We start from the raw sequence: 13161 nt of genomic DNA, 5'->3' as shown, positions 1-13161 counted from the left end.
CTGAAGCGCTGACAAAGGCTGGTGCGTGTAAAATAACCCAAGCCGACGGAGGGGAAAAACAAACAAGAAAGACACACAACAACATTCATCAAAGTCGTCATGGCTTTGCGGCCATCTTCCTTTTCTCTCCGTCGGTAGTCTCAGTCATATCAGTCTGTCTGTCTACAGGCTGAAAATCGAAGATGTATCATCAGAATGAACAGCCCTATTTATTTTCACGGTAATTGCATTACCTTTTTCAATCCTGTTGTAAGGTTTTTTGCTAATTTCATACTTCTCTGATTCTCGCGACAATGTATTGACTTGCTGGCGGAGGGGAATAATGAGTCCTCCATCTAAAGGATTGATATGTCCGGGGGGGGCTAATTCAATGATTGTGTTTACAGAAGCCTGTTTTAGCTGAGATGAAGTCGTGGTCATCCAAACCTTATTTATTGATACCCTTCTTCCTTTTTGGTTGGAATGGCCTAACCTTCTGTGCTGCAAAAACACCAGGCATTTGGACAGAAAGTAAGAATGCTAAGATGCAAATGAGCCTGGAATTCAAGCAAACGACCCAGCTGTATTCACTTCTACGCTGATTACATTGTTTGAGATCATACCCCGACATGAGATCAAACTGTTCTCCCAACTTTTTTCCAACAACACTCCAGTAAGAAACCTATACAACTTGTGTTGTTGTCAGGTGTCTATTGTCCTCGAAACAGAATGGTAAGCTATAGTCACAGCGTTGTTTTTGGATCTCCCACACACTGCGAACAGGTCACATTCGTCACAGATCACAACTGTTTTCATGAATATGTAATCATCCTAGAAGCCATCACGGTGACAAACGGAAGGGGGGGAAAGCTGTTCTGAACACCTCTGGCTTCTCTCAAGCTGCTGTGCTTGTGAGCCCAGGTTGTCAGTGTTGTGGTTGGAGGTTGATCCCCTGTCATCAGCTTGCTTTAATGCTCTTCCCGGGTTGCAGTCTTTCATTAAACTTATCTTCATTTATTTCCTTTTTTTTTTATACCTTCATTTATATCATTTTTTTTCTTCTCTCTCAACCGAGATGTTTCCAACTCCCAACTAGTTTACGAAGTTAGAAATTAATAAGGAAAGTAACTGATTCTATACTGTATAATGGTGTACTGATCTCTAGCATAGGTTATGAATAATCATGGTTACGTGTCAATTTGACATGATTTGGTTGTTTAAACCTCAGAGTTCCTACAAATATGTACACTGAACACAATTATAAACACAATATGTAAAGTGTTGGTCCCATGAGCTGAAATAGATCCCAGAAATGTTCCATATGCACAAAAATATGATTTCTCTCCTTAGCCAAGATAATCCATCCACTTGACAGGTGTGGCATATCAAGAAGCTGCTTAAACACCATAATCATTACACAGGTGCATCTTGTGCTGGGCACAATAAAAGGCCACTCTAAAATGTGCAGTTTTGTCACAACCCAATGCCACAGATGTCTCAAGTTTTGAGGGATCATGCAATTGAAATGCTGACTGCAGGAATGTCCATCAGAGCTGTTGCCAGATAATTTAATGTTCAGTTCTCTACCATAAGCTTACTCTAACGTGATTTTAGAGAATTTGGCAGTAGGTCCAACTGGCCTCACAACCGCAGACCACGTGTAACCACGCCAACCCAGGACCTCCACATCCAGCTTCTTCACCTGCGGGATCGTCTGAGACCAGCCACCCGAACAGCTGATGAAAGTGTGGGTTTCCACAACCAAATAATTTCTGCACAAACTTTCAGAAAACGCCTCAGGGAAGCACATCTGCGTGCTCGTCGTCCTCACCAGGGTCTTGACCTGACTGCAGTTCGGCGTTGTAACCTACTTCAGTGTGCAAATGCTCACCTTTAATGGCCACTGGCATGCTGAAGAAGTGTGCAATTCACGGATGAATCCCAGGTTTCAACTGTACCGGGCAGTTGGTAGACAGTGTAGTGTGTATGGCGTCGTGTGGCGAGCGGTTTGCTGATGTCAACGTTGTGAACAGAGTGCCCCGTGGTGGCAGTGGGGTTATGGTATAGGTAGGCATAAGCTACGGACAACAAACACAATTGCTTTTTATCGATGGCAATTTGAATGCACAGAGACACCGTTACGAGATCCAGAGGCCCATTGTCGTGCCATTCATCCACCTCCATCACCTCATGTTTCAGCCTGATAATGCATGGTCCCATGTTGCACGGCTCTATACACAATTCTTGTAAGTTGAAAATGTCCCAGTTCTTCCATGGCCTGCGTTCTCAACAGAAATGTTACCCATTGATCATGCTCTGGATCGACGTGTACGACAGCGTGTTCCAGTTCCCGCCAATATCCAGCAACTTCGCACAGCCATTGAAGAGGAGTCGGACAACATTCCACAGGCCACAATCAACAGCCTGATCAATTATATGGGAAGGAGATGTGTTGTACTGCATGAGGCAAGTGGTGGTCACACCAGATACTGACTGGTTTTCTGACCCACGCCCCTACCTTTTTTATAAAGGTATCTGTGACCAACAGCATATCTGTATTCCCAGTCATGTGAAATCCATAGATCAGGGCCTAATGAATTTATTTCAATTGTCTGATTTCCTTATATGAACTGTAACTCAGTGAAATCTTTGAAATTGTTGCGTGTTGCGTTTATATTTTAGTTTGGTGTAATTCCAATTTTGGAGAGATGGTACCTAACTAGTTATGCTTCTTCTGTTGTCTTCCACAGCCAGCAGCCCTTCCCGGAGAGATTAAGGATCCGGGTGAACCGTATTAGCATGCACGACTATGAGGCCCTGCATTACGACAAGGAGAAACTTAAAGAAGCCTGTGAGTATTCCATCTCTGTCTAATGCACTGTAACTCCATCATCCTTCAGGTGTCGCCCAGCCCGTTCAAGGAGGAATGCAGCAGGCCCTTGAGCACTGCTTCATGCAGGGATGTTACTGAGAGCCAGAGGTGTTTTCAGTGACGTAGAACTCTGTAGTCTACACATTTTAGTTGTTTTTTTTACTGCCGTGCAGTTGAATTTCAAAATGTCAGGCTTGTTTTATAGAGTTAAATCCTGGCCATATGCACTGTAACTTGAGCCAGTTGACAAGAGCTATTACCTGAAGATATACTACACGTATCCTTGTGCCATTTTACGGGCAAGTTTTCCGACCCGAAGTAAGAGCGTAAATGGAAAATGATTCCCGTTCTATGCACTTTTCTCTCTTATACGTATTCTGACCATGAATTTAAGCATGGGAATAGGATGCTATTCACCTGCTATTTGTTTGGGGCGTACAGTAGATTGAATACATGAAGGTGTGGCAGAGGTGTGTAGGACTAGAGGTGTGAGGCAGAGGTGTGTAGGACTAGGTAAATGAGTAATCCATTTGGGTAAGGGTATTGTAAATATAAATGATACTTGTTTTATAACTATTTTACCTTGTAGTCACTGGAGACAAATGTGAAACCCGTTATATGGCAGCAAGCTGAAGCATATCAACTTTCCCACAGTGAAGTTGCTGAAATGCTGTGGCATTATGCAGAATTTAAATTGTACTGCCTTTTAACTCGCACGGATGGGCACGCTCGAATGTCTTCATTATTTCCTATTTCTGTCATGTTAAATATTCGCCACCTATCCGTGTCGACCGTCAGTAGGCCTAATAACCACACATATTCAACTGCCAATTAGATCCCATCAGTAGGTATAGCTTACATTATCATTCCATTTAATGACATAGTTTTGTTTACCTTCATTTGCTTCCTCTGTAAAGCTGAGGATCATTAGTAACAGTTGATCATATCGACTATTCTCCCTATTATAATTCTATGTACACTAATCTTCCAACATTACTGTGGGTTGAAGAACTGAATGAGGCAATTTTCAGAATGAATCAAATTAACGTTTTCTTTATTTTATGCGTAAAGGCTCTCCAAACCATAAATACTTTCCTTAATCTAAATAATATACAAGATCTGGTTATTTTGAAATCCACCAATTGGTGCTGAAACTGAGATGAATATGCATATATTTATATTCTAGTGAGTCTTGACAAAATTCGAACTTAAAGCTACACCGTATTTAAAGGGATGGCTTAAAATAGATGTAATGAAAACTCCTCAAGAAAATCTGTTGGCCAGCAAGTGGGAGGGTTTTCAGCTAAATGTATTCAGTGCCCGCAAGGGAAACATGCCTGCAAATCCAGTTACGCGCCTGCATAATGTAAATCTGAGTACCAACTACTGAGAAGTGCGTAGGAAAGGTGTGCACTCTGTCACTGTCAAATGTAGGTTAGCACAAATATATTTAATGTGGAAGGAGACACCAGGCCCTTGATCACCCCTTAAAGGATGCTGCCATCAACTAGCCTCGCTTATTACAAAGGAAAAGGAAGTCCCTTTTGATTTATATGGTACTTAGCAGAAAACCCCACAGAGATGGAACTCTTTCATTTTCTCTCTTCCTGGCTCCTCCTGGGCAGGGAGGAGGGGAGGTGGGCATTGGCTCCAGGTTTTGCTATCCGTCCACCCTGAAGCCCTCCTCCCATCCTCGTCAGGCCATTCGATTGCTTTGAGTTTATCAGTGTGGGCCTCCCTGCATGTGACTTTGGCTAGATATCAAGTGTGTGACTGTGAGGCGATAATGAGGTAGCTACCCATTACTGTCTCTAATGGATGCCCTGGGGGCCCAGAGGGGCTCTGTCAGTGGTTCTGTGTTCTACAGCCTCCTGCAGCACCTGTGTGCTAGGACGACACTGTAATCACCTCCATAACACAGCTACAGCCCCCCCCCCCCCCCCCCCCCCCCTCCCACTCTTAATTGTTCTCACATTCGCATCCGCATGCACAAGCCTAACTGTTCCAGACAGTGTCCCAGACAACAATTGCAACAGTTATTGGCCACAAGTTATGTAACTCTTGATATGCAAGTGATGCTGTTTGGGGCTGTTTTGGTCTCCGATGGTACAAAACCCAGCTGCTGTGGACCGACTCGAAAAAAGTATGTGAAATAAGAAAGTATGATACATGTATTAGGTTCTTCCTGAACTTTTGCAATTATATAGCCTCGTATTACCATCCTGATGACCGCTGTGGAATTTGTGTAGCGAAACAGGATGTAAGCTCGCAAGATTTCTGGAAGGTCGTACGAGGTTTAGCAATTATAATACCTGACATAAAACCTCCCTGTAGGCTCTCGGGCATAATTGGTAGAGGTCCAACTGTTTTCTAACAGTGCCTACCATTTGCTTCACGGAACGCTGAAAGTAGTTTTATTCTTTGTTTTCCACCACTAGATGTCAGAACGTGCAACTAACATAAACTAATATACGTTTTTAAACCTGAAGCACACTCTAACTGATTCTATAAATAAACTCAATGTCCATATTAAACTGTCATACAGTGGTCCAATAACATACTTTGTACCTATTGCACCCTCGTGCTTGCTGACGTACAAGAGAATTCCAGGGCTGTTTTTGATAGGCCACTCGTAAATGTTAAATGGGAGCGAACACATGAAAGTGAACAATCGTTCTGTGATTTGCACATTGGTTAGCTTCTTTCTAGATAGCACACTCAGACCTCCCTCTGGCTAACACTGAATCAAGTTAGGTCCCTGATGTTTCACATGGATCTTGAGGTACAAGTGATGTTAGCTGTCATGGCTGAGGTTAATGCTCTATTCCCTCGTCTCTGATCCAAAAATATAGCATGCGGCTGGTAGCAGTTACACAGTTGTCTCAGTTGCCTGACACCTATAAAGAGTTTAGACAACTCCGCTGTTGCAGAGTGAGGACAGCAAAAGAGAAGGGGGGGGGGAGAAGAGAAAGAAGCGGAATTGAATTAGAGACAGACTGTTCCAAGGTCGCTAGGCAACAGCACATTCCTCAGTGGAGAAATCTGCCTGCTTTTCTCTCTCTCTCTCTCTCTGCCTGTGAAACTTGCTGCTCAGAGACACTTTCAATTCACAAATCTCAGCCTGATAGTCCACGAGTCATTCACTTCTGTTCTCTTCTGATCGGGAAAAAGAAGGCCCTGTGGATGGCCCGGACATTCATGATCACATAATGTGGTTTTGATGCACTCACTGATACATAGCGTATCTGCTCTCTCACTTGCTGCCCAGTTGTACTTCAGGCCTAATTGCCTGACTCTAGTTTAGCACAAATCAATGGGCATGGGAACTAATGGCAAACATGTCGCCAGACAGTTTGCAGACATCACATTTAGAGAATTCTTCCTCTTATTGTTTTGCATTGCTATTAGGTTTATACACTTCACCTACTTTGACAGCCGTTTCAAAGGGGTTTGAGTGCATTGGACTTTGCGTGGCGCTCTATGAAACACAAGCCATCCAGGAAGCCCAAGTCTCTAAATATATCCTTGATCTATTGCCAACAAAAGGAACTTCCCCCAAAACATTTCTGGTTTCGAGTTGATAAATGGACACAATCAGATAGTCTTGTAGCTTGTGTCTATCAGCTACCTGTAGAACGTTTTTTTCATGTCTCGATCACTAGGCGCCTGCAGCAGTGTTTAACAGCATGTTGTCTCTCATCATCTCTCCCTACAGCTATCCCGCTGGGCCTCATCGTTGTCCCGGGAGACAGTGACCTGGAAACATGTCGCTCCCACATCGAGAGGCTCCAAGAGGTGAGAAATGAAGGAAGCAGGTGGGGGCAGCGAGAAGGGGACAGCGGAGAGCGTGTTGGGTTGATGAGGTAGATGGAACACTGGGTAAAGGAGAGGGTAAGCTGATGAATGACAGGAAAGACGGAGAGGGGAGAAGAGGAGAGCGAGTTGATGAGATGGAACTCTGGGTAAAAGAGGGACAGAGGGGATGGAGGACATGAGGCAGAGAGCATTTAAAGACAAAGGAGCTGTGAGGTAACTAATACCAGGGGAGAACTCCGAAATGTCTGTGATGGAGGACAATTCAGGCAGAGAGTAGAAGAAGACGACAGAGGGAGTAGGACTGAGCTAATGACATAAGAGGATGGGGGAAATCAGTCTGATGAAGTTGTGAGAGTGCAGAAGAGGGAGGAACTTGCTGATGTCAAGAGCAATTACTTTCAGGCTGGTATATGATGGCTCATCTCGACAGACAAGCCCAAACCTGTCGTTAATGTAGGAAGGGATTGCATGTGTGGTTGTTTGTGAAATGGGGGAGACTGCGATTTTGCCAAAAAATGACATCCTTGCCCATCTAGCCCCCTCGCTGTCCCGTTTCGGTTCAAAACCCATTGAAATAAATAGTGCGTGAAATTTGTTGCCGATTAGCGGCACCGCCGCTTTGCGATCATTTGATTATTATATTCCTCCTTATTTTTTAACCACAATCCCTCAACGGCTGTCTCTCATTTGGGATTCCCAAACAGTATGTTGTTTTGTTGCTGTTTTCATCAGCTCATGTCATAAGAAAAGGCTTAAATTATATTTAGGTTTTGTCTGCTACTAATGGAGACACGATGACTAAAATACTGTTGCAGAATGGTAATTAGTTCTGTTATATGTGTAATCATCCACTTTCATTATATTTTACTCTCAAAAACATATAATCACCCAATAATAATACTGTATTATTGGTAAGTAGGACTCGTAGCACACAACAAGACGGCATAAATTGAGGGGGGGAATGTTTCTCCCACTGCATTCAACCCATTTTCTGCAATCCAAAACCAGTCATTATAGTAACTTCAAGACGAGATGCTTATTTTCCTATCCGCATGTGGTGATTTACTTTGGTTAGGGGCATTAGACAGGAAGGAGAGTCTCCATTTATGGGATTACAGTGTTTTTGGGGCTATTCCGCAGGACTTCGTCTCCATTCATCCCTCCTTCAAGCGACTGGTGCTCCAGGTTGGTAAAATGAGACAGGACATGGAGCCTGTGGCATGGAAAGGAACAAGTCTGAAAAGGAAACATTCCCCTAATCAAAAACGACCTTTAGATCACAGATTACATTTTACATTGACATTTTTGGTCATTTTAGCAGACTTTCTTATCCGGAGCGACTTTCACAGACGGAGCAAACCATAACCATAAAATATAATTGAATTCAAAAACGAGGATGAGGCCTTTTAATCACAACCGTGTTCTTGTTACGAGAACACACTGTTTGAGTATGTGATACATAGGCTTAAAGTCTGAAGAAAACACTTGTCAAAGCTGTCCCGCCCTGTGCATAACCCGTCAAGCACATACAGTACAAAGGCAGAGCTGCAACCTGCAAGAAAATAATCTAGAGCACAAATATACTGCTCACATCCAGTAGTTCCTTGTTGGCTTCAAAACAAATAAGCTGTGCAATCAGTCAAAGGGTGTGTCGCATCAATGTTCAAATATCGTGCCCTAGTCCTTTTACAAAGTGATTTCACCACACCGCTCTGAGTTGCATACCCAGAGAGCGAGAGGCGCGGGTAGATGCTGAGACTGTCTGTCTCCAGTGGTAACCACACACTCCTCCCAGCTACCCTGGCCCTCCTTCAGATCCCCATTCACAGCTCAGCCAAACCGGCTGCATAATGTGAATGGCTGAATAATAGAGGCTGTACTCGGGAGACCCTTTTTCCTCTCTTGTCTTTCTGTAGTGGCCCTGTTCCCCTATGCAAACCAACCCAAATTTGTATCTCTGGGAAGAGTTTTTCTCCTTGTTCCTCTGTGCCCCTAAGCATGGTTTAGATGTGTTCTTTAGTGTTGTGTGTTAGTTTGTGATTGTGGGTGTTTACTCTCTCTCCCTTTCTGTGTGCATGAAAGAAAGAGAGACATTGTAATCAGGAATATGTTTGCTTCTGATTTTTGTATGCAGCAAGCGTCCAATGTTTAAGAAGCTGCTGTTAAGGTTGTATTGGCTATGTAACTGCAGTTAGTAATACCTTTGCTGAATATAAGAGAGCACTACGACCTGGACCAGTTAGTGGACTAGTTGATACTGTCTCGTTTGGCGGTTGCATTTTTTGGGTTCCCTGTTCGAGACCCAGAAAACCTGCCGTTTCTTAGATTGGCTACCTTGTGTTTGTTTGTGTGTGTGTGTGGGTGTGTTTTTTTCCTTGTAGGTGGTATCCAGTATTTGTGCCCTAAGCTAAGCATGATCTTTCAGCATAGTTCCTCAGCGCATGTATCATAACATTCTGTACACTGCCTATCCTCCTGGTCCCTTTGGAAGTTAGATGGACTGGTCAAGTTTACCTTTAGATGGGATATCAGTACTAGGTTTTCCTGACCACAGTTAAACTGATCAGGAAAAACGCTCTGCCCTAGATTTAGCCTATAACTCTAACTAGGGCCTGGAGTTTTCCTGGCCAAGGCATGTGGTAAGGAGAAACTCATGGCCGTGGAAATGACTTCTGTTGTTGTCGTCACATTCCAACAGGTCTCTTTCAGTCTGAACATTGAATAGACAAATGTCCTTTTTTGTGGCTTGCCTCAGCCCATTTTCCTCTAAACATTGACTTACCTTCAAGATCAAGTTCTGAAGAGGATTATGCCAATGTATCTCATTGCATAAGGTCACTGGACTATGGTACCTTTGGAAAAGCTTGGATTAAGTAGAGTTCAGCCAATGCACAGAACAGTGACCAAAGGAATTGTAGGTCTTTGGACCAAGGAATCTCTGACTGAGGCACACATGGGGGGTGAAACACCTGCCCTCCTAAACTCATGGAACTCTATATGAAAGAGTAGGGGAGGGGTTAATATGCTGGGCCCATTCAGTGAACTCACTGCCCAGAAAAGTACTTTTCATTTCAAAAAGCCTATGTCTGAACACAAGACTCAGGGCCTTTACATCTTGCCCTACATCCAGCAGAAAAGGTTTTTATTATTTAAGTCCTCTGTTTTTCAATGGACCAGTAAGTTGGACAAAACCGAGTCAAGGCCTTCCAGTCTCATTTATGTTTCGTGCAAAGAGCAGGCTGTTGTGGAACTAATCTCATTGGTCCCATTTTTCTTTCTCAGGAGGATGAGGGAGCTAAGTCAAAGACCATTTCCTCGCAGAAGCTTTCGCCAAAGTGGTGCTTCTTGGACTGTAAGTACCACTTCTTATAAAGAGCGCTGCTGTTTATTCCTTACACTTTCTACAGTGTGGCATTCCTCTTGTGCCTCCTCTTTTAGTCCCCTGTCTATCTTCAACGTTTTAAACGAGAGTGCTTCCCATAATCTGATCACTGCAAGTGGGAGCATCTGTCTCTCACAAGTCGCTGTTTTCTTGGTTCGTTCGACCACAGAATTTCATGCTTTGTCGGAGGTAGACTTAATTTGATAGAGCATTGCCATTTTATGACCTTACGATGAGTGCATCAGTGCAATTTCTTCTGCGGGATAAAGGATTCACATTTGCATGACACGCAAATATACCCAGCATAAATGTAGTTCTTAATGTTCAAAACAGAGGTTTTTGAGGATCATTTCAACATTTTGTTTTAGCTAATTGTTTAGAAGAATTGAAGATGAGTCGAGCGATCCTACAGAACAGGATTTAACGCAGCCGTGCTGCATTTCCGTGTGACACAGGCTCTGCCAATTCAATTAAACCAAGCTCCATCTTAACATTAATTTAGATCAACAGCTCTGGTGCAAAGATACAGAAATCAATTCGATAATAATGCCACTGATTTGCTTTGAATGTTTCTGCTCTCTGTTGCATAGCAGAAAAGGAATCTTCTGGTCAGATATTCGTAAGCATACAGTTTTATAATATTTCTGTAAATAATCTGTGGTACTCATTCCACTGTAGTTATTCCACTGACAGTCCACAGTTCCCATGAGATTTTTTTTTCTTTCTTCAGTATTATGAATGACATGTTATGTGCGTTGCTAGGAATAGCTGTGCATAACACGGTTTACATGTATGATGTACTCGTGCTGCTCATCGGCCACTCCACCTGCAGTGAAACTCACAGTCTTCCATCTCGTCACACTAGACTGATATGATAGCTGATCTCTGAAGGGGGTCATTGCTTGAATGCTCAGTTAATTCACTTACTAACTAGTGATAGTTGGTCGAGAAGGGAGGGTGTTGGAGTCTGCAGCCACATTTTCTGTAGCTTTTCAAAGCGTAATTAAATCCCATAGCTGCTCTATTGAAATCAGCACAGATTAGCTTCTATTCACTGGTAATAAAGCAGCCCAGACCTTAAAGGCGCCATCCAAAAAAGACTGTTGTAAAAGTCTCGTGTGGAAAAATTCTAATTGTTTTCTCTCTCATCAAAACAGCATGGCTAATTCTTGATTAGAAGCATAGCAAGTGAAATCCAGCTGTGTTCTGATATGACTGATTATTTAATTAGAACGACGGGGGAACCACATCATACTTTTTGATACATTCTGATAAGGATTCAGAAAAAACACCTTCCCGGATATGTCGGAAAAGCTGAGAAACATGCGAGAGCGCAGACCTGCCCTTAAAGACCTTAAGAAACTCAAGGAATCTTCTGGGCAAACTTGATGCTTTTCTGTGAGATATTCTTAAGCATACATATTTTTTTTTATATAATAATAAGAGTTGGATTATTCTGCTCAGTGAAGCTGGCAGAAATTCAATTTGCAGTGTCCATGGAGGAGTCTTTCTTGGCATCTTAGATGTAGGGGAAGAAGCCTGGCAGATCTACTTAATTCCAGCGCACACCCCCTTTGAGTCGGCTCCCACTGGGCTAGAGAACAGCTAATTTCCACTCCCTTAGACAGAATGGCAGCGTGAAGCTTAATTACTGGTACAGTCCAACAGAATGAGACTGGGGGGTGGATGGAGGGGAGAGGGGGGAGACAGAGTTAGTTTAGTGGAATTTCTGCTGACTGGTGGGAAATAATCATCTGTAGTAAGTATTTGATCATCAGACCACAACCATGTAAAGATTTCTTTTTTCCCCACTCACTACTTCCCCTGTCTTAGTTTCTACGCTGAGATGTAGTGTTGTACATACTCATGAGTCTCACACTAGTGTGATTTTCCTTTGAGAAGCACATACAATTATATCGACATATGATCATATCCAGTCTCCTGTGAATCTGTTTGTGACTAGTTGGCTGGCTACCGTGTGAGATGTTCGGTACAGTCCCCCAACATCTAGAATTACACCCACTACCAGAACCCTTTGACTCTCCTTGTAATGTCCCCAAGTCAATGGGCCAATTATGTGGCCCTTTGCTCTTACTTGTTCTGTTTATTATACAGGTTATCCGTCTTTTCCTTCATTTAACAACATGTGGCAAAGGCATGGTGCGCTTCAGAGCTGGTCTAATCAGGTCACCGCTTTGATTAAGCTCCTGCACAGTTACCAGTCCTCGCTGGCCTCATTAGAACACTGTGTGTGTGTGTGTGTGTGTGTGTGTGTGTGTGTGTGTGTGTGTGTGTGTGTGTGTGTGTGTGTGTGTGTGTGTGTGTGTGTGTGTGTGTGTGTGTGTGTGTGTGTGTGTGTGTGTGTGTGTGTGTGTGGTTGTGTACAAGCCTATGTTCATATTATTTACTCCCTATAAATCTCAATCTATTTATACATAGATTTTTCCTTCTTGTTTTCCTTCTAGCCACAACTGCAGATCGATTTTACAGAATTGATCGTGCTCAGGTGAGTGTGTGTCATTGTATATAATAATACATTCAGGGATGGAAAAAGTACCCAATTGTCATACTTGAGTAAAAGTAAAAATACCTTAATAGAAAATGACTCAAGTAAAAGTTGAGTCACCCAGTAAAATATTACTTGAGTAAAAGTCTGAAAGTATTTTGTTTTAAATATACTGAAGTATCAAAAGTAAATGTAGTTGCTAAACTATACTTAAGTATAAATCATTTGAAATTCCTTATATTATGCAAACCAGATGGCGTAATTGTATTGTTTTGTAAATTTACTGATAGACAGAGGCACACTCCAACACTCACACATAATTTACAGACGAAGCATTTGTGTATAGTGAGTCCTCCAGAACAGAGGCAGTAGGGATGACCAGAGATGTTCTCTTGATAAGTGCACGAATTGGACCATTTTCCTGTCCTGATAAGAATTCAAAATGTAACGAGTACTTTTGGGTGTCGGGGAAAATGAAGTGCGTAAAAAGTACATTGTTGTCTTTAGGAATGTAGTGGAGTAAAAGTTGTCAAAAATAGAAATAGTAAAGTAAAGATACCCCCAAAAAGTACTTAAGTAGTACCTTAAAGTATTTTTACTTAAGTA

The 13161-nt window shown here is 42.6% G+C and overlaps 1 protein-coding gene across 6 annotated transcripts in view; it reads left to right on the top strand.

The window, feature by feature from the left end:
* Positions 1-13161, top strand: part of LOC120045774 (diacylglycerol kinase zeta-like) — a 119721-nt gene that overhangs the window by 87061 nt on the left and 19499 nt on the right. For all 6 annotated transcript variants that reach the window (XM_038990736.1, XM_038990743.1, XM_038990730.1 and 3 more), the window contains 4 exons: positions 2730-2830; positions 6567-6646; positions 9950-10019; positions 12515-12555. In XM_038990736.1, the coding sequence (XP_038846664.1) occupies positions 2730-2830; positions 6567-6646; positions 9950-10019; positions 12515-12555 (292 nt within the window). The remainder of the gene's footprint in view (positions 1-2729; positions 2831-6566; positions 6647-9949; positions 10020-12514; positions 12556-13161) is intronic.

The sequence above is a fragment of the Salvelinus namaycush genome, chromosome 1, assembly GCF_016432855.1.
Source record: "Salvelinus namaycush isolate Seneca chromosome 1, SaNama_1.0, whole genome shotgun sequence".
Classification (NCBI taxonomy): Eukaryota; Metazoa; Chordata; class Actinopteri; order Salmoniformes; family Salmonidae; genus Salvelinus; species Salvelinus namaycush.
Note: the sequence above shows the minus strand (reverse complement) of the source record. Positions and strands in the feature narration are given on the sequence as shown.